This window comes from Choloepus didactylus, chromosome X (genome assembly GCF_015220235.1).
Source record: "Choloepus didactylus isolate mChoDid1 chromosome X, mChoDid1.pri, whole genome shotgun sequence".
In the NCBI taxonomy this organism is placed as follows: Eukaryota; Metazoa; Chordata; class Mammalia; order Pilosa; family Megalonychidae; genus Choloepus; species Choloepus didactylus.
In genome coordinates, this window is record NC_051334.1 from 121110369 (window position 1) to 121132521 (window position 22153).

General features: G+C 42.0%; 1 protein-coding gene across 1 annotated transcript in view; it reads left to right on the plus strand.

The window, feature by feature from the left end:
- Positions 1–22153, plus strand: part of LOC119522565 (putative serine/threonine-protein kinase PRKY) — a 114952-nt gene that overhangs the window by 34089 nt on the left and 58710 nt on the right. Inside the window, exon 2 of the mRNA XM_037820976.1 lies at positions 437–605. Within this exon, the coding sequence (XP_037676904.1) occupies positions 437–605 (169 nt within the window). The remainder of the gene's footprint in view (positions 1–436; positions 606–22153) is intronic.

The window sequence follows — 22153 nt, forward strand, 5'->3', positions numbered from 1 at the left end:
TCCCTCTGAATAATTGAATCTGTTTGTCAGCACCTATACCACTTTATTGCACACTATGGTGATTTTTAAAAATACGGAAATAAAGAAAGCACTGACTATAACTTTCTATTATACTTCTCTTTGTGAGTGTGCGTATGTGTGTGTTTTTCTGGGAAGACTGGTCTGCAGAAATGATGGCCAGTTTCCCACCAAATTAAAGAACTGTTCAGGCGCAGCTGATGCACTGTGCATGTGTATAATATGTGTTCCAATGGAGATTCTACATGGGAATTTCTTCGTAGATACTGTCTTCATGTGTATAGTAGGATATTAAGCTGCCATCATTGGCGTGTTCTCTTCCAAAGACCCCAAGCAGCCTCATGGTGATTTAACTGCATGTTTTTCTCTCCACCCCTCATCAAGAGAGCTGACGGCTTCCACGTCTTCCCCTCTGCAGGCACAGGGACATTCGGATGTGTGCACCTGGTCAAGGAGAAGGCGGCCCAGCAGTGCTTCGCCCTGAAGGTGATGAGTATCCCTGATGTGATCCGGCTGAAGCAGGAGCAGCACGTGTACAATGAGAAATCTGTGCTCAAGGAAGTCAGCCACCCGTTTCTGGTCCGGCTGTGAGTCTACTTCTGGCATCTTGCACACCCCTTTCTCCTCTTCTTCCCCACCCTCCATCAGCCTGAGTGTGTCTTCTCACCAGTGGTGGAGTGGATGAGGTCGTGGCGGTGGAGTGGAGAGAGGTCATGGTGGTGGAGTGGAGAGAGTTCATGGCAGTGGAGTGGATGAGGTCGTGGCGGTGGAGTGGAGTGAGGTCATGGCGGTGGAGTGGACTGAGGTCATGGCGGTGGAGTGGATGAGGTCGTGGCGGTGGAGTGGATGAGGTCATGGCGCTGGAGTGGATGAGGTCATGGTGGTGGAGTGGATGAGGTCTTGGTGGTGGGAGTGGAGAGAGGTCATGGCGGTGGCGTGGATGAGGTCATGGCGGTGGAGTGGAGTGAGGTCATGGCGGTGGAGTGGAGTGAGGTCGTGGTGGTGGAGTGGAGTGAGGTCATAATTTGCACGTGAAGACCATGACACCATCCTGGGCTATGTTAGCCTCTGGTCTTAGAGATGAGTAAGGCTCCATTCCTAGAAAGAACTGCTTGGGGCCCCCTGCCCCCTGCCTGCTGCCAAGTTTTCCTGCCCTCGCTTCCTGTTGCATGCAGCTTCCAAAACTCACTAAAGACCCAGTTAGGTTGGTTTTGCAGGAGCTTGAGTCATGGGGTGTCTTAGTTTGCTTGAGCTTCTATGACAAATACCACAAACTGGTTTTGTCTTCTTAACAACAGGAATTCATTGGCTCATGGTTTTGAGGCTACAAGATATCCAAAATCGGGATTGCAGCAAGGCTTGCTTCATTCTGGAATCTGTAGCCTTTTGGTGCTGGCTGCTGATAATCCTTGAGGTCCCTCAGCTTGAGCCACTGCTAATGTCACATGGCAATGTCTTCTCCTTGCTCCCTTCTCCAACTTATGGGTTCTCTTTAAAAGGGTCCAGTCATCTAGATAATGAGTCATGCTCATTCATTTGTCCACACCTTATCTAAAAATAACATCTTTGAACCCTTTTTGAGGGGTTCAGACACACAGGCTCACAGGTTAAGGCTAGGAACATGTGTTGGGTGGAGTCCATGATTCAACCTACCATGTGTGGACTGCGCTTGTCTTCATTAAAGACACCATTTTAGGAGAAAGAGGCGGGGCAAGATGGCAGACTGCTGAGCTGTATGTTTTAGTTACTCCTCCAGGAAAGTAGGTAGAAAGCCAGGAACTGCGTGGACTGGACACCACAGAGCAATCTGACTTTGGGCATACTTCATACAACACTCATGAAAACGTGGAACTGCTGAGATCAGCGAAATCTGTAAGTTTTTGCGGCCAGGGGACCCGCGCCCCTCCCTGCCAGGCTCAGTCCCGGGGGAGGAGGGGCTGTCAGCTCCGGGAAGGAGAAGGGAGAACTGCAGTGGCAGCCCTTATCGGAATCTCATTCTACTGATCCAAACTCCAACCATAGATAGACTGAGACCAGACACTAGAGAATCTGAGAGCAGCCAGCCCAGCAGAGAGGAGACAGGCATAGAGAAAAAAAAACAACACGAAAAACTCCAAAATAAAAGCGGAGGATTTTTGGAGTTCTGGTGAACATAGAAAGGGGAAGGGCCCTGAGGCGCATATGCAAATCCCGAAGAAAAGCTGATCTCTCTGCCCTGTGGACCTTTCCTTAATGGCCCTGGTGGCTTTGTCTCTTAGCATTTCCATAACCCATTAGATCTCTGAGGAGGGCCCTTTTTTTTTTTTTTTTTTTTTTTAATCCCTTTTTCTTTTTCTAAAACAATTACTCTAAGAAGCCCAATACAGAAAGCTTCAAAGACTTGCTATTTGGGCAGGTCAAGTCAAGAGCAGAACTAGGAGAGCTCTGAGACAAAACGCAATAATCCAGTGGCTGAGAAAATTCACTAAACACCACAACTTCCCAAGAAAAGGGGGGTGTCTGCTCACAGCCATCATCCTGGTGGACAGGAAACACTCCTGCCCGTCGCCAGCCCCATAGCCCGGAACTGCCCCAGACAACCCAGTGTGACGGAAGTGCTTCAAATAACAGGCACACACCACAAAACTGGGCGTGGACATTAGCCTTCCCTGCAACCTCAGCTGATTGTCCCAGAGTTGGGAAGGTAGAGCAGTGTGAATTAACAAAGCCCCATTCAGCCATCATTTCAGCAGACTGGGAGCCTCCCTACACAGCCCAGCAGCCCAGAACTGCCCTGGGGGGACGGCACTCACCTGTGACATAGCACAGTCATCCCTCAACAGAGGACCCGGGGTGCACGGCCTGGAAGAGGGGCCCACTTGAAAGTCTCAGGAGCCATACGCCAATACCAAGGACTTGTGGGTCAGTGGCAGAGACAAACTGTGGCAGGACTGAACCGAAGGATTAGACTATTGCAGCAGCTTTAAAACTCTAGGATCACCAGGGAGATTTGAATGTTAGAGCCACACCCCCCTCCCTGACTGCCCAGAAACACGCCCCATATACAGGGCAGGCAACACCAACTACACACGCAAGCTTGGTACACCAATTGGACCCCACAAGACCCACTCCCCCACTCACCAAAAAGGCTAAGCAGGGGAGAACTGGCTTGTGGAGAACAGGTGGCTCATGAACACCACCTGCTGGTTAGTTAGAGAAAGTGTACTCCACGAAGCTGTAGATCTGATAAATTAGAGATAAGGACTTCAATTGGTCTACAAATCCTAAAAGAACCCTATCAAGTTCAGCAAATGCCATGAAGCCAAAAACAACAGAAAATTATAAAGCATATGAAAAAACCAGACGATATGGATAACCCAAGCCCAAGCACCCAAATCAAAAGACCAGAAGAGACACAGCACCTAGAGCGGCTACTCAAAGAACTAAAGATGAACAATGAGACCATAGTACGGGAGATAAAGGAAATCAAGAAGACCCTAGAAGAGCATAAAGAAGACATTGCAAGACTAAATAAAAAAATGGATGATCTTATGGAAATTAAAGAAACTGTTGACCAAATTAAAAAGATTCTGGACACTCATAGCACAAGACTAGAGGAAGTTGAACAACGAATCAGTGACCTCGAAGATGACAGAATGGAAAATGAAAGCATAAAAGAAAGAATGGGGAAAACAATTGAAAAAATCGAAATGGACCTCAGGGATATGATAGATAATAAGAAACGTCCAAATAGAAGACTCATTGGTGTCCCAGAAGGGGAAGAAAAGGGTAAAGGTCTAGGAAGAGTATTCAAAGAAATTGTTGGGGAAAACTTCCCAAATCTTCTGAACAACATAAATACACAAATCATAAACGCTCAGCGAACCCCAAATAGAATAAATCCAAATAAACCCACTCCGAGACATATACTGATCACACTGTCAAACATAGAAGAGAAGGAGCAAGTTCTGAAAGCAGCAAGAGAAAAGCAATTCACCACATACAAAGGAAACAGCATAAGACTAAGTAGTGACTACTCAGCAGCCACCATGGAGGCGAGAAGGCAGTGGCATGATATATTTAAAATTCTGAGTGAGAAAAATTTCCAGCCAAGAATACTTTATCCAGCAAAGCTCTCCTTCAAATTTGAGGGAGAGCTTAAATTTTTCACAGACAAACAAATGCTGAGAGAATTTGCTAACAAGAGACCTGCCCTACTGGAGATACTAAAGGGAGCCCTACAGACAGAGAAACAAAGAAAGGACAGAGAGACTTGGAGAAAGGTTCAGTACTAAAGAGATTCGGTATGGGTACAATAAAGGATATTAATAGACAGAGGGGAAAAATATGACAAACATAAACCAAAGGATAAGATGGCTGATTCAAGAAATGCCTTCACGGTTATAACGTTGAATGTAAATGGATTAAACTCCCCAATTAAAAGATATAGATTCGCAGAATGGATCAAAAAAAATGAACCATCAATATGTTGCATACAAGAGACTCATCTTAGACACAGGGACACAAAGAAACTGAAAGTGAAAGGATGGGAAAAAATATTTCATGCAAGCTACAGCCAAAAGAAAGCAGGTGTAGCAATATTAATCTCAGATAAAATAGACTTCAAATGCAGGGATGTTTTGAGAGACAAAGAAGGCCACTACGTACTAATAAAAGGGGCAATTCAGCAAGAAGAAATAACAATCGTAAATGTCTATGCACCCAATCAAGGTGCCACAAAATACATGAGAGAAACACTGGCAAAACTAAAGGAAGCAATTGATGTTTCCACAATAATTGTGGGAGACTTCAACACATCACTCTCTCCTATAGATAGATCAACCAGACAGAAGACCAATAAGGAAATTGAAAACCTAAACAATCTGATAAATGAATTAGATTTAACAGACATATACAGGACATTACATCCCAAATCACCAGGATACACATACTTTTCTAGTGCTCATGGAACTTTCTCCAGAATAGATCATATGCTGGGACATAAAACAAGCCTCAATAAATTTAAAAAGATTGAAATTATTCAAAGCACATTCTCTGACCACAATGGAATACAATTAGAAGTCAATAACCATCAGAGACTTAGAAAATTCACAAATACCTGGAGGTTAAACAACACACTCCTAAACAATCAGTGGGTTAAAGAAAAAATAGCAAGAGAAATTGCTAAATATATAGAGACGAATGAAAATGAGAACACAACATACCAAAACCTATGGGATGCAGCAAAAGCGGTGCTAAGGGGGAAATTTATAGCACTAAACGCATATATTAAAAAGGAAGAAAGAGCCAAAATCAAAGAACTAATGGATCAACTGAAGAAGCTAGAAAATGAACAGCAAACCAATCCTAAACCAAGTACAAGAAAAGAAATAACAAGGATTAAAGCAGAAATAAATGACATAGAGAACAAAAAAACAATAGAGAGGATAAATATCACCAAAAGTTGGTTCTTTGAGAAGATCAACAAGATTGACAAGCCCCTAGCTAGACTGACAAAATCAAAAAGAGAGAAGACCCATATAAACAAAATAATGAATGAAAAAGGTGACATAACTGCAGATCCTGAAGAAATTAAAAAAATTATAAGAGGATACTATGAACAACTGTATGGCAACAAACTGGATAATGTAGAGGAAATGGACAATTTCCTGGAAACATATGAACAACCTAGACTGACCAGAGAAGAAATAGAAGACCTCAACCAACCCATCACAAGCAAAGAGATCCAATCAGTCATCAAAAATCTTCCCACAAATAAATGCCCAGGGCCAGATGGCTTCACAGGGGAATTCTACCAAACTTTCCAGAAAGAACTGACACCAATCTTACTCAAACTCTTTCAAAACATTGAAGAAAATGGAACACTACCTAACTCATTTTATGAAGCTAACATCAATCTAATACCAAAACCAGGCAAAGATGCTACAAAAAAGGAAAACTACCGGCCAATGTCCCTAATGAATATAGATGCAAAAATCCTCAACAAAATACTTGCAAATCGAATCCAAAGACACATTAAAAAAATCATACACCATGACCAAGTGGGGTTTATTCCAGGCATGCAAGGATGGTTCAACATAAGAAAATCAATCAATGTATTACAACACATTAACAAGTCAAAAGGGAAAAATCAATTGATCATCTCAATAGATGCTGAAAAAGCATTTGACAAAATCCAACATCCCTTTTTGATAAAAACACTTCAAAAGGTAGGAATTGATGGAAACTTCCTCAATATGATAAAGAGCATATATGAAAAACCCACAGCCAGCATAGTACTCAATGCTGAGAGACTGAAAGCCTTCCCTCTAAGATCTGGAACAAGACAAGGATGCCCGCTATCACCACTGTTATTCAACATTGTGCTGGAAGTGCTAGCCAGGGCAATCCGGTAAGACAAAGAAATAAAAGGCATCCGAATTGGAAAAGAAGAAGTAAAACTGTCATTGTTTGCAGATGATATGATCTTATATCTAGAAAACCCTGAGAAATCGACGATACAGCTACTAGAGCTAATAAACAAATTTAGCAAAGTAGCGGGATACAAGATTAATGCACATAAGTCAGTAATGTTTCTATATGCTAGAAATGAACAAACTGAAGAGACACTCAAGAAAAAGATACCATTTTCAATAGCAACTAAAAAAATCAAGTACCTAGGAATAAACTTAACCAAAGATGTAAAAGACCTATACAAAGAAAACGACATAACTCTACTAAAAGAAATAGAAGGGGACCTTAAAAGATGGAAAAATATTCCATGTTCATGGATAGGAAGACTAAATGTCATTAAGATGTCAATTCTACCCAAACTCATCTACAGATTCAATGCAATCCCAATCAAAATTCCAACAACCTACTTTGCAGACTTGGAAAAGCTAGTTATCAAATTTATTTGGAAAGGGAAGATGCCTCGAATTGCTAAAGACACTCTAAAACAGAAAAACGAAGTGGGAGGACTTACACTCCCTGACTTTGAAGCTTATTATAAAGCCACAGTTGCCAAAACAGCATGGTACTGGCACAAAGATAGACATATAGATCAATGGAATCGAATTGAGAATTCGGAGATAGACCCTCAGATCTATGGCCGACTGATCTTTGATAAGGCCCCCAAAGTCACTGAACTGAGTCATAATGGTCTTTTCAACAAATGGGGCTGGGAGAGTTGGATATCCATATCCAAAAGAATGAAAGAGGACCCCTACCTCACCCCCTACACAAAAATTAACTCAAAATGGACCAAAGATCTCAATATAAAAGAAAGTACCATAAAACTCCTAGAAGATAATGTAGGAAAACATCTTCAAGACCTTGTATTAGGCGGCCACTTCCTAGACTTTACACCCAAAGCACAAGCAACAAAAGAGAAAATAGATAAATGGGAACTCCTCAAGCTTAGAAGTTTCTGCACCTCAAAGGAATTTCTCAAAAAGGTAAAGAGGCAGCCAACTCAATGGGAAAAAATTTTTGGAAACCATGTATCTGACAAAAGACTGATATCTTGCATATATAAAGAAATCCTACAACTCAATGACAATAGTACAGTCGGCCCAATTACAAAATGGGCAAAAGATATGAAAAGACAGTTCTCTGAAGAGGAAATACAAATGGCCAAGAAACACATGAAAAAATGTTCAGCTTCACTAGCTATTAGAAAGATGCAAATTAAGACCACAATGAGATACCATCTAACACCGGTTAGAATGGCTGCCATTAAACAAACAGGAAACTACAAATGCTGGAGGGGATGTGGAGAAATTGGAACTCTTATTCACTGTTGGTGGGACTGTATAATGGTTCAGCCACTCTGGAAGTCAGTCTGGCAGTTCCTTAGAAAACTAGATATAGAGTTACCATTCGATCCAGCGATTGCAGTTCTCGGTATATACCCGGAAGATCGGAAAGCAGTGACACGAACAGATATCTGCACGCCAATGTTCATAGCAGCATTGTTCACAATTGCCAAGAGATGGAAACAACCCAAATGTCCTTCAACAGATGAGTGGATAAATAAAATGTGGTATATACACACGATGGAATACTACGCAGCAGTAAGAAGGAACGATCTCGTGAAACATATGACAACATGGATGAACCTTGAAGACATAATGCTGAGCGAAATAAGCCAGGCACAAAAAGAGAAATATTATATGCTACCACTAATGTGAACTTTGAAAAATGTAAAACAAATGGTTTATAATTTAGAATGCAGGGGAACTAGCAATAGAGAGCAATTAAGGAAGGGGGAACAATAATCCAAGAAGAACAGATAAGCTATTTAACGTTCTGGGGATGCCCAGGAATGACTACGGTCTGTTAATTTCTGATGGATATAGTAGGAGCAAGTTCACAGAAATGTTGCTATATTAGGTAACTTTCTTGGGGTAAAGTAGGAACATGTTGGAAGTTAAGCAGTTATCTTAGGTTAGTTGTCTTTTTCTTACTCCCTTGTTATGGTCTCTTTGAAATGTTCTTTTATTGTATGTTTGTTTTCTTTTTAACTTTTTTTTCATACAGTTGATTTAAAAAAGAAGGGAAAGTTAAAAAAAAAAAAAAAAAAAAAAGAAAAACAAGGAAAAAAAAAAAGATGTAGTGCTCCCTTGAGGAGCCTGTGGAGAATGCAGGGGTATTCGCCTACCCCACCTCCATGGTTGCTAACATGACCACAGACATAGGGGACTGGTGGTTTGATGGGTTGAGCCCTCTACCACAGGTTTTACCCTTGGGAAGACGGTTGCTGCAAAGGAGAGGCTAGGCCTCCCTATGGTTGTGCCTAAGAGCCTCCTCCCGAATGCCACTTTGTTGCTCAGATGTGGCCCTGTCTCTCTAGCTAAGCCAACTTGAAAGGTGAAATCACTGCCCTCCCCCCTACGTGGGATCAGACACCCAGGGGAGTGAATCTCCCTGGCAACGTGGAATATGACTCCCGGGGAGGAATGTAGACCTGGCATCGTGGGACGGAGAACATCTTCTTGACCAAAAGGGGGATGTGAAAGGAAATGAAATAAGCTTCAGTGGCAGAGAGAATCCAAAAGGAGCCGAGAGGTCACTCTGGTGGGCAGTCTTATGCACACTTTAGATAACCCTTTTTAGGTTCTAAAGAATTGGGGTAGCTGGTGGTGGATACCTGAAACTATCAAACTACAACCCAGAACCCATGAATCTCGAAGACAGTTGTATAAAAATGTAGCTTATGAGGGGTGACAATGGGATTGGGAAAGCCATAAGGACCACACTCCACTTTGTCTAGTTTATGGATGGATGAGTAGAAAAATAGGGGAAGGAAACAAACAGACAAAGGTACCCAGTGTTCTTTTTTACTTCAATTGCTCTTTTTCACTCTAATTATTATTCTTGTTATTTTTGTGTGTGTGCTAATGAAGGTGTCAGGGATTGATTTGGGTGATGAATGTACCACTATGTAATGGTACTGTAAACAATCGAAAGTACGATTTGTTTTGTTTGACTGCGTGGTATGTGAATATATCTCAATAAAATGAAGATTAAAAAAAAAAAAAAAAGACACCATTTTAGGGTTTCTCATGACAGTTATACATCCCCAATGAGATGTCCCCCAGGCACCTCAAGTTGGCTGTGTCCAGCACTTAGCTCATAATTCCTTCTCCTCCAATCATTTTATGATATAGGAAAAGACTATTACCTTACCAGATACCCAAGATGCAGATGTTCTTGATGTTTCTCTCTTTTGCTGAACTCCTCCCATTCCGTCCTTTCCAACCAATTCCAAAGTCCTCCCTCTTACCATCCTTCTGATTTTCTTCCTGTCCACCCACTCTGCCTGAGCTGGCTCCCCATCGCTCTGCCCAGGATTTCTTTCCTAGCTGCCACTTTCTTCACTTGATAGCCATAGACATCCTTCCCAAATACCCATCCGAGGACTAATCCACAGTGAATTCCTGAAGTGCCCAGAGGAAAGCCTGAGCTCCTTGGTATCCTATAAAAGGCTCATCAGGAACTGGCCTCTGGTTTTGCTTCCAGTTCTGTCTCTTCCACCACCACTATGCTTTCCATCGTTGAAGCAAGGAAAGCTACCTGCCATTTCCCAGCAGCTGAAACTGATACCACACAATGAGCCTGCTTATCAATAGGGATTTATAGGCTCATGGTTTCAGAGGCTAGAAGGCTTGCTTCCTCCCGGGGTTGATATCTTCTGGCTGGCCAGGAATCTTTGGGGTTCCTTGGCTTTTCCAACACATGGCAATGCATATGGCGGCACCTTCTTTCTCTCCTGAGTTCTCTTGATTTCCAGCTTCTGGCTGCTCATGGCTTCTCTCTCTCCATCTGACTTTCACTCTGCTTATAAAGGACTCCGGTAATCCAAGCTGAATCAACTGGATATACCTTAACTAAAAATGACATCTTCAGAAGATCCTATTTATAATGGGTCCACACCCACAGGAGTGGATTAAGAACATGTTTTTGGGGGTACTTAATTCACTCCCCAACAAGCGTCTTCCACAGAGAAGAGGCAGATTGCATGTTCAGTGAGGGGTGATCAGAGGGAGTTGAATGTATATTTTCCTTTCCTTTTGTGGGCTAAAAGGGGATCTTCTGCATCTTCCATCTGAGTCTTGGAAATAGAAGTAGACAGCAGATAGGGTATCCCCTCAGCTCTCCTGTTTATTCTGAATTCCCATTTGGCCAGTGATCTACAGCACTGAACCACTGTTTAAAAAACTAGTGCATGTAGATTTCTCTCTGATAAGTAGAATACCTTCTAGTTACTTTTGTTCGGTGACATAAAATAGTGAGTTGGGAAAAGGACTTTATCTTGCTAGGGTTTTTTTTTTTTTTCATAATGTTTTTGAAACTCATCCATATTGTTGCATAAATGAGTAGTTAATTTTTAAAAATTTCTGAATTGCATTCCAATGTAATATACATAACACAGTTTGTTTATCCATTTTATCAATTCTCATGTCATTGGACTTTTGGATTTTTTCCTGTTTGGGGGACATTATTATGAATAAAGCTACTACATTCTTGCATAAATCTGTTGATGGACATACATTTTCATTTTTCTTGGGTGAAAATCTAGAAGTCGAATAGCCAAATCATAGAATAGGTGTAGGCTTATCTTTTTTTTTTTTTTAATCTTTATTTTATTGAGACATAGTCACATACCACGCAGTCATACAAAACAAATCGTACATTCGATTGTTCACAGTACCATTACATAGTTGTACATTCATCACCTAAATCAATCCCTGACACCTTCATTAGCACACACCCAAAAATAACAAGAATAATAATTAAAGTGAAAAAGAGCAATTGAAGTAAAAAAGAACACTGGGTACCTTTGTCTGTTTGTTTGTTTGTTTCCTTCCCCTATTTTTCTACTCATCCATCCATAAACTAGACAAAGGGGAGTGTGGTCCTTATGGCTTTCCCAATCCCATTGTGCTAGGGGTTTTAAAAGTATTTTCAAGCATAGATGATGTTTACTTTATCATGGCCAAATTGTTCTCATGTGGTTTAGATGGACCATCTTTTCTTTTACCTAATACAGGAAGTCCCAAACTTTAAAAACAGGCTGTGTGCCTAAAGGTGTCTTGTAAGTTTTCCATTAGAACATGTTTTCCAATGGAAACACAGTGTAGCAGCTGGGTCCCTGTGTGTCTCTGGAAACTGTGACATGGTCAATTGTGTGTTTATCATGGAATGAGGAGAACACAAAAGAGAAACAAGACAAATTGATGATGCAGATAAAAGTCTTGGGTGCTGTTCTTGAGAAGGAACAAGTTTGGAGAAGGGTGGACCAGCAAGTGAGGAGTTCGTTCCACAAAAGAGGAGTGGGCAGTGGAGGTCCAATTCTTCACAACTCCATCTTCTCTTGGGGACAGCTGTATGCCTTACTCATCTTTGGGGCACTGTTATGGGGCGTTTGCCTGCAACAGAAGCTGACATCTTGGGTGAGGACCACCTGCCAGGGCACATGATGTGCTCTCAAAGTGCTTTACCACCCCAAATCTAAAATCCCAAGAAAGAATCACATGGGTGTGGAGTGGGTGGGTGTGTACAAGTCAGAGAAGTCCCTGGCATAGAATTCTTGGGCTGCTGAATTTGAACACTAACAGGGAATGCTGCCACATGGACGAGCCTAGAAAACATTATGCTGGGTGAAATGAGCCAGGCACACAAGGACAAATACTGTATGATTCCACTTACATGAAATCTGATGAATGAGCAAATTCATAGAGACATGGGTACTGTGAGTATTGATTAAAGTTGATATAAAGCAGGTCAGTGATTACCAGGGGCAGGGGTGAGAGAGAATAAGGAGTTACTGCTTAATGGGTACAGAGTTTCCTGTTGGTAGTGGGGGGTTGGAAAAGTTTGGGTGATGGATGGTGATGATGGTAGCACAACATTGTGAATGTAATTTTTGTGGGTGTGTTTGTTACTTTTAGCCCTCTTTTTTTTAATGCAAATTTTTTTGAGATATAATCACATAACATACAGTCATTCAAAGTGTACAATCAGTTGTTCACAGTATTGTCATATAGTTGTGCATTCATCACCACAATCAAACTTTGAACATTTTCGTTACTCCAAAAAATAAGATAAAGATTAAAATAAAAAAGGACATCCAAAACATCCCATTCCCCTCCTCCCCCATTGTTCATTTACTTCTTTTTTAATACAGTTTGATTGAGATATATTCACACACCCTACAGTCATCCACAGGGTACAATCAATTATTCACAGCACCATCATACATTTGTGCGTTCATCACCAGAATCAATTTTTGAAACTTTTCCTTACTCCAAAATAAAAATAAAAGCAAAACAGAACACCTAAATCTTTCCCCTCTTTCCCACCCTATTCTGTTTTTGTCCCCATTTTCGTCATCTGTCCATACACTGGATAAAGGGAGTTTGAGCCACAAGGTTTTGTGAATGTAGTTAATGTCTTAGAATTGTACACTTGAAGAACGGTAGAAATGGCAAAATTCATTGCATACATGTGTTACCACAACATTTTAAAAAATTAGGGAAAGGGAGTAGCTTTTAAAACAGACTTAATTCTCCTTTCTTCAGTCTGGGACAGCTTCTTGAATCTTGAACGGATATAGATTCTGCACTTTGCCCTTCCTTCTTTCAAGTTCAATACCTAAATTGTTTATATCAGGAAGTGTCTAAATCCTAGTTTTGGTGAAATAGAATTTGACCCAAGGTTATCTAAATCTGTTGAATTTTAAGTAGTGGAATATCTCTCACAATGACAGCCCCATCCTCTTGACAGTTTGAATGCTTCCTTTATTTTTCTTTTATCCAAAAGGCATTGGGTACTGTGAGTGTTGATTAAAGTTGCATGTGGTCTATTTATATTTTATGTCCAGGCAATGCTGCAGCTGAGAGGGAGAACTTTTGCTCAGAATGTTCATGCATTTCGTCTATGGAATTTAAGTGTTCTGGTTTGCTAATGCTGCCATTATGCAAAATACCAGAAATGGATTGACTTCTATAAAGAGGATTTATTAGGTTACAAATTTACAGTCCTAAGGCCATAGAAGTGTCCAAACTAAGGCATCAACAAGAGGGTACCTTCACTGAAGAAAGGCCGATGGCATCTAGAACAACTCTGTCAGCTGGGAGGGCACATGGCTGATGTCTGCTGGTCCTTTGCTCCCGGGTTGTGTTTTAAAATGGCTTTCTCCAAAATGTCTCTGAGCTTCTGTCTCTCTTAGCTTCTCTCTCTCAGCCTCTGTGCATCCTTGCTTCTTTCTCCCAGGGCATTTCTCTCTAAGTATCTGGGTGTCCTCATTTAACTTCTCCGGCGCCAACTCTAGGCTTCATCTCTTAGCTTAGGATCTTCAAACATCCTTCTGTCTGCATCTCCCAGTGTCTCCAAGAGTCAGCAAGCATCTGGGTCTGTGTTGGCTCTTAGCTTCTCTCTTAAATACTCCAGTGAACTAATCAAGACCCACCCTGAATGGGTGGGGTCGCACCTCCATGGAAATAACCTAATCAAAACTCACCCACAGTTGGGTGAGTCACAGCTCCATGGAAACACTATCAAAATGTTCTACCCAACAAGATTGGGTTAAAAGATCATGGCTTTTCTGGGGTCTGTAACAGTTTCAAACCAGCACATTAAAGGAACTTTAGATATCCTCTGGGAGAATATAGTCAGTTATTTGGGAAAGCGTATAGGGAACTCCTTTAAAATTTCTTCACTGATTTTGACCAATATTTGTTTCCCAGTATCGAAGTAATAGCACACAATACCAAGGCAAGCCTGACCGTTCATTGCTCTCATGAAATGATTTGGACTTAAAGGAATGATTGTCAACACAGGTTGCTTTAAAGACTTAATGGTAATATAAATTTCCAAGTGTCCTTTATCCAGAAAGATGGAATATGAGCTTGTCTATTCAGTGGCCTGCTAACAATAGATCTGTGAGCATGCTGGGGTCTTATTATGGTGGATTTATAGTGTTCTTGCTTTTTCTGAGCAGTCTCCCTTAAACCTTGGGCTTAAAGTTAACCTAGTAGAGTCAGGCACTTGGAGCTCTCTGTCTACAGCAATGAAGAGAACGCTGTATCCCGACAGCCCCATCCGTAGATAGGATGCCGAAGGGTCTCCAAAGTGATGAGGGGCGCGTTTTAGTGAGATAACACTGTTAGTGAGGAAGGTATTTAATCCCTCCAGATGTGCAGTTTCTTTCCTAAATGTGAGCCACTTAACCTGACATCTGCTTTAAATATTGTCTGAAACATTGAGCTCACGTTGATCACATTTTGTAAAAAAGTGGAAGGGTGATAAAGACAAGTACTGGGTGGAGCCCTGACTTTGGAGTTTGAAGTTATGCTGTGATAATTTGGCAAGTTCATGTGTGGCATTATCCGAGTTACATCTTTGAACTTGATAAGTTGTTCTCAGTGGCATCCTAAAATTCTGTTTGCCCTTACTTTGCTGCTGCATGTCTTATTAAACCTCTGAGCTGTGAGCTGGCGCTTCCTTTTAGCTCAAATGGGGCCTCAGAGCCTTTTGTGTTATCTAAAAGGTCTTGACATGCTCCGACTCAGTCAGATTCTACTTTTGCTTTTCACCCTTCCCATTTAATTCCTCTCTTATTTCTGACTTCGTAATAGCAACATCCATCTTTTTTTTTTAATAGAAGAAAATGCTGCTAAAGCTTCATTGATTTTTGTTGATGTTGAAGAGGACCTAGAGTTGATTTTCCTTACAATTTACTTTTTTTCTCATCTTAAGTTTTAGAGGAAAATATAATGTAATTTGGAGACAGAGTTTGGAAACCTTTGTCTGACTGATGCTTTAGCAGGTGCATGGATGGGAAGGGGGAGTTCCTTTATGGAGATTTTTGCTTCAAATCTGCTGTTCCATTTGGTAGCAATTCTTCAAGAAACAGGTACAATGAAGGTTTTGCTTTCCCAGTAGTTACCCAGGCTCCTGCTCACAGATGTGATAGTTTAATAGATTTAAAAATAGAGCCTAATGAGTTTTTGCATTGTATTTTGTCAGCTAGAGGGCTTTCTCTGAACAGTGATGAAGTTGAAACAGTCACTGATTGCCAGGCAGCAATTTTGGGAATTGCTTCCTTTTGCCTATTGGAGGTGCACTTTGCTGCCTGCGATGAGGTAGAATTGGTAAAGTATTAATTGAAAATCATCCTCATCCTGGATCGCTATCATGCTTTGGGGGTGGGGAAGTGATGCTAGGCTGTTAACCACTTGAGATGATGGGGGACCCCGTGTGCTGACATTTTCCATGGTCCAATTATAATGCTGGCTTGATTTATGCCAAGATGGTAAAGAATGGATTGAATTATTAAAAGTATCCATTGTCTCCACCTCTAACAGTTTTTAGTCTTGGACTTCTGCTCTGATGGCAATGCAGGTCAGAGTTTCCCAGCCTCAGCACTGTGGACATTCCATGCTGGATAATTCTTGGTTTTGGGGGGCTGTCCTGGGCATTGTAGGGTGTTGAGAAGCATCCTGTCCTCCACTCACTCAGTGCCAGGAGCATCCCTCACTTGCAACAACAAAAACGTCTCCAGTCATTGCCTTGTGTCCCCTGGGGGACAGGTTGGGAACCCCAGTTATAGTAGAGGCAACAGAGATGGATGGACTGGAATGTGGGGCCACTTTTCCCTTTCCTGACCCACCCAGCCCCTCACCTGGGAGCCCCATTCTCCTGTCTATTCTCTTGGCAGGGTGATTAGCCTATCCACCAGATCATTGATTCCAGTGTCCTATAATTTGTTGCAAAGTAGCAAAGCCAGGTTGGGCAATGGATTTGGTTTGCCGCCACCATATTTTATTGGCTTTCTGTAACAGTGTTGGGCCAGACTGATATGACAGCTTGTATCTTCATGTAGAGGAATTCATGACTTAAATCTCCTCTTTGGGGATAGCCACTGTGTCCTTAGTTTAATGGAAAGATCTTTGAATATGTCCATATGCTTGTGTCTCATCTCAGTCATCACCGGTTCTTGGAAGGGTAGTTAGTGAAATTGCTACTTTGCTTTCCTGATAGTTAAGGAGAAAAGAGCAATGCATTCTGCATTCTCCTACAGTTATAAGTTGCCCTCTCTTGCTTTGCTGTTTAAAAACAAAAGTCTAGAAATAGCTCTTCTGCTTTCATCACTGCTTGCAAAGAACAGATGTGAAAGCATGAAAGAAACCACAGCCCAATCTCTGTTCCTTGTCCAAAAATGATGAAGCATATGCTTGAATTTTGGGGGGCAAGATGGTCACATGAAAGGGAGATTTAAATTCTTGTGATAGAGTAAGAGTTGAAGTGTTCTGGGTGATGCATTCGGGTGGATAAAAGACACAGGGTCGTAGATAGATACAAAGCTTTCTTGGTGATTCTCACCTTCAGGAGATCTCAGCAGGATTCGAAGAGACACAAAGATAAGTTGTAGGGAGTCACCTCTATAGGACAAGAGATGAGGTGGTCTGGTTGCTTAAACAAGAAGGAATTTGTTGGCTGAAGGTTGGCAGGAGGGGTTGGATCATTCTAGATGGCGGATGGCACAGAAGTCATGAATGACTCAGGGATCGTGGAGCAAGGCATGGAGCTCAAGGAGGGCAGGCAGAGGTGACATCATCATGTATGTAATTTAGAGGACAGGAGAAATGGGAGACCAGCCAGGGGACTTCTGGGGTGGGTTGATGGGAGAGGACAGACGTACGGCATTTGGGTGACAATGTACAGGTAAGAGCCTAAGGCTCCTGTCTCCTTCCCAGAGGGAGTAGAAAGAGCTGACACCTTGCCCGGCTTGCACAGCTTTGTGTTTGGGGTGCTATGCACCAAGGAAGTTCGAGGGGACAGAGAGTGGATTCCAGCTTGGGGTTGTTGGAGCGGAACTGAGCTGCAGGCAGTCATCTCAGGAGAGAACACTTCCTGGAGAGAAACTGAGCCTTCCTTTGTTGGGAACCATCCGCTGGAACCACACAGGGAGGGGACCCTCGGGGCCAGGAGTGGGAGGAGATGGTGGTGAGTCCTGATGTTCTTGGTGGGTGTGGGACTTGCAGAACAAGTTCCGGTCACCATTGGGAAGGTATTGGCATCACCTGGGCAGGTTGGAAACCAGAGGCAGTGGTCCAGAGCCTCAGGTTGCAGAAAGACCCAGCAAGAGGAGATAGAGTCACATGGGTGACTTTTTTGTTTTGTTTTCTTTTTGTTATGGCAAAAGAAGAGCTTTCTTGGAGCATTGAAGAAATTGTTACCAACTTTGAATGAGCGATTTCCCAATTAGTGAGCTGAGGTAATGTGCTAATTTGAAGCTCCGTGGAATAGTAGCCCTCACTTTGTTTTGTTTTGGAAACAAAAGACAGCAGATCAGGCTTAAAAATAGAAAGTCTTAAAAATAGAAAGTGAGAACTGCTCAGATCTGAGGTTACCAATATCCTGATGTTGGAAAACTTCCTTGGAGTTCTCATTCATAGTTAACTATGACTTTCTTTTTCCTATTCATAGATTCATAGATTAATGTGTACACTTGAATACCTTTTTAATATACAATTGCATTTTTTCATGCTTGCAGAGTAAGTTTATGCATTTCAACTTTTGTTTATCTGCTTGCATCCTGTGCTTTCCTTTCCCCCATGGCCAGATAACCATGTTTGATAGCCTGGTATGGCTCCTTCTGAACTTTTTTCTGTGTTTAAAAAGCCATCTACATGCACGCGTGCGCACACACACACACATGTCCATGTGATTTTGGCATCATCATGGCATATTATACACACTTTTTTGCATCTTACTTTTTTCACCTAAACTTCAAGAATATCCTTCTTGGGTGGTTTTGGATAATGTCATCTCATCTAAATTACTTACATGATGTAGTCACCCTGCCCATCCTTCTTGATCTCAGACTCTTGCCCTGGACACCCTTCAAGCTATTCCCCGCATAGAAAAATCTTCCCCTCACCTCTTTTCAACCATCAGGGTCCTACTCCTTCTTCAGAATTGTGCTTAAGACCTTCCAGTGGTCAAGAAAGGCAGAGGTGAGACCAGGTAATCTGGCCACACCTTGGAGTGCAACGCAGTATCACAGAGGATGGGAAAGTGGACGTGGAGTTGAGCACAAGCCTGTAGGTGGGGATGTGAGCTGTGAGCACGTGTCTGAGCTCCCCATTCACAATTCCCATAGACCCACCATTGGAAAACAGCAGCCTCTCCCTGGTGTCCCCTCTTCCCTGGTCTCTCTCCCTTCTCATCCAACATGGTACCCAAGACTCCCAAGTTAAACTTCTACTCAGACCCGCTGCCATCTGAATCTCAGCCTTTTGGGTCCAACTCACTCCTTGTCAGTTCAGTTTGGATGCCTCACGGGAAGCTCAGATTCATCATGTCCAAAAATAAATTCTTAACCTTCCTCCTTGCGTTCCCACCCCAATCAATTCCTCCTTTCAACTTCCCTATTTCATAAATGGCTATTTCAGTTCTCTGGCCCCATGTGGGTGCCATTTTTGATTCCCACTCCTTTCCTTCTTTTTAATTCTAGCCTGAAGTCCTGCCCTCTCCAACTCTAAAACACATCTCCAAAGTCTGTCTGCTTTAATCACATCTGTACAAGTGCCACCATCATCCCAGTCCCCTGATCTTCTCTCCAGATAACTAGTGGTTATCTGGTCACATTCTGTCCTCCAGTAGCAGCTGGGAGGCATCTTTCTGCAATGGAGACCAGCCTTTGTCATCCTCCATTTTCAAACTCCATCAGTGGTTTCCACCTTTAGCCATCAGATAGAATATATCCTCTTTGCCACAGCCTCCAAGGCTCCAGGGTTTGTTCCATGCTTCAATTTCCAACCCACTTTCATGGCCCTTGTCTCGGCATCCTAGGGCTACTGTAAGAAGTCGTGTGGCTCAGAATAATAGAAATTCATTCTCTCACAGTTCTGGGGGCAGAAGTTCAAAATCAAGCTGTCTGCAGGGCCACACTCCCTCTGAAACCTGTAGGGGAGGCTCCTTCTTTGCCTCTCTCTTGGGTTCTGGAGTTTGCCAACCATCCTTGGCACTCCTTGGCTTGCAGCTACAGCTCTTCAGTCTCCACCTCCGTTGACACATGGCCTTCTCCCCTCTGCATGTGTCTTCCTTTTCTCATGAGGACACTAGCCATACTGGATTAAGGAACCACCCTACACCAACACGTCCTCATCTTAACCAGTTATATCTGCCAAGACCCTATTTCAATCTAAGGTGACATTCTGATGGGTTGAGGGTCAGAACTCCATCCTGTCATTTTGGGGAGCACACATTAACCCATCGCAACCCTCCCAGTCCTTCTTTGCACTCTATCCATCCTTGTAGAGAAATGTCTAGCCTCCAGATCCAGCATTTCACATGCTCTTGCAAGACTCACCCCAGCCATCCTTCTGTGTTTCTTTTTTAGTTTCTTCTCCCCTTCTGCCTCAGAAGCTCCAAGGATGGTCAATACAAGACCTGGCTTGGCAATTACTGTATACCGCATAGGTTGCTTTGCACATAGTGGGTCCTCCTTAAATATTGATCCTGATGAAGGAAAGATTGTGGAGTTTGATAAATGATTTAGTTCATGAATTATGGACTGATCTTGGTCAAGTGAGACCAGCAGACACAGTGAGTTTTAAGCCCAGAACTGGCTTCCTTTTCTCAGAACAGTTGTGGTGAACCCTCTCTGCTTTTGCCCTTGAACTTTTAATTTTTTGAAGACTTGTTGCAAGGCAGGAGTACTGAATTAATGAGAATTATTTGACTGGTGGATTGGCTGTTACAATCAATCCTGTTTCTAAACTTCTAAACTCAGATTTTAATTCATTCGTGGCCATTTAGACTCAACTCTATCAGCTCACAAGTCCCAAAGGGTGACGTGATCCTGGTAAGTTTTGGGGGATAGTAAAGTCAAAATCTCTTTGAACGTTTTGGTCCTTCCATTAACAACACCCAACTCTCTTTACAAATTCCACCCATATAAGAAGAGCCTTTTTGATGGAGATTTGAAGTAAGGATGTGTGAGAAGACTTTTTTTCTTACTTGTAATATTTATTTAACTTTACTGATTTGGAGAAGGGCAGGGAATCTGGCTCTTGGGAGTTTTGTTTTTCTCAAAGCAGTATTTTTCCACTGGCTGTGGAGTAACTTATTTGCATCCTGTTACATCTCGAAAAAGCTGATGGGTGTGGATAGAAATGATGTATCTTATGAAGTGCCAGGGACTTTCTTGGGTATTATGTTTTGTTTTGTTTTGTTTTTAATGTATTTTTTATTGTGAACTTTAACATATATATATATATATAAAACAGTGATAACTTTCAAAGTACGATTTAACAAGTAGTTAGAGAACAAATCTCAAAGAATATCATGGGTCATAGTTCCACAATTTCAGCCATTTCCATTAATGTAAAACACAACATACATACACAAAACGTACAACTCAACAAGCAGTTATATAGGTAATTTCAAAATTTGTAGTGGGTTACAGTTCCACAGTTTCAGTTCTTTCCTTGTTATGCAATATAGGGTATATATAGCAAGATGAAGACTTTCAAAGCACAATTCAATGAGTAGCTATAGAGCAAATTTGAAAAGATGCTACAGATTACAGTTCCACCATATCATTTACCTCCTTCTAGCTATTCCAACACCCCAGCATCCAAATATATATATTTATATAAAGGTTCAGTATTCATAGACCATTGTTGAGTCTTATCTTGTTTGTTGCTACCCCTTCCTCTCACTTAATCTCTTTCTCATCTTCAGGGGTGTCTAGGCAGTGAGCACCCTAACTTGTTCTTATTGAAAGAGTGTGTCAACAGTATGGGGAAGGGGCTGCATCTGATTGTTGTTCTTAAAGAGGCTGTTGCTTCTGGGTTTTAGGACTTGTCTGGCATAGAAACACTCTGGTGGATTTGTTTCTGAGAGATAAAACTATCTTTTATAGAATCTCAGGTAGGGACCTAGGTATTTGGGGACCACTTTTAGTAAGGGCATAACGTTCTGTGACCATTTGGGATGTTGGGTATTATGTCTTATTGTTATTTTATTTGTCTTTTTGGGGATACTCATGAGATACTTCCTTCTGTAGAACTATGTATGAAACAAGAGAATCTTCACACAGCCTTAGACATCCACTCAATAACTTTTCTGTAACATTTGACACTAAACCCTGCCTCTTCCTGTATTGATGAAGCTACCCATGGATGACATTGCAACTTTACCTGGAACCCCTTGGTCTCTGGAAGCTCTCTGACCTCCTTTCTGCTGCCTGGATCTCTATAGCATTGTAGGGGATGGACATACCCTGCATACTTACTTGTTGACTCCTTACTCAAGTAAGGAGTCACTCCTTACTCGAGTCCCTGATCTAATCTCCCACCATTGCTGATTCTCTCTGATGTCCCTGAACGGTGACATTATGCAGCATTGTTTTTAAGAGTTGAGGAAGAATCTGGGAAGGTGATTTTCTTGATGGATCAAGGGAGGTAGCTAAAGGATATCTGCAAAGACTGGGTTGCATGTGGCAGGATGAGGAGTGTGTGAGTGTGTATGTGTGTATGCACCCGTGTGTTTGAGCTGGAGAGAGATAGGGCTGTGTGCATTCTCCAACTTTTTCAACTAAATTCACAGTGATAGGAAATGGTTGGGCTGTTGCTTG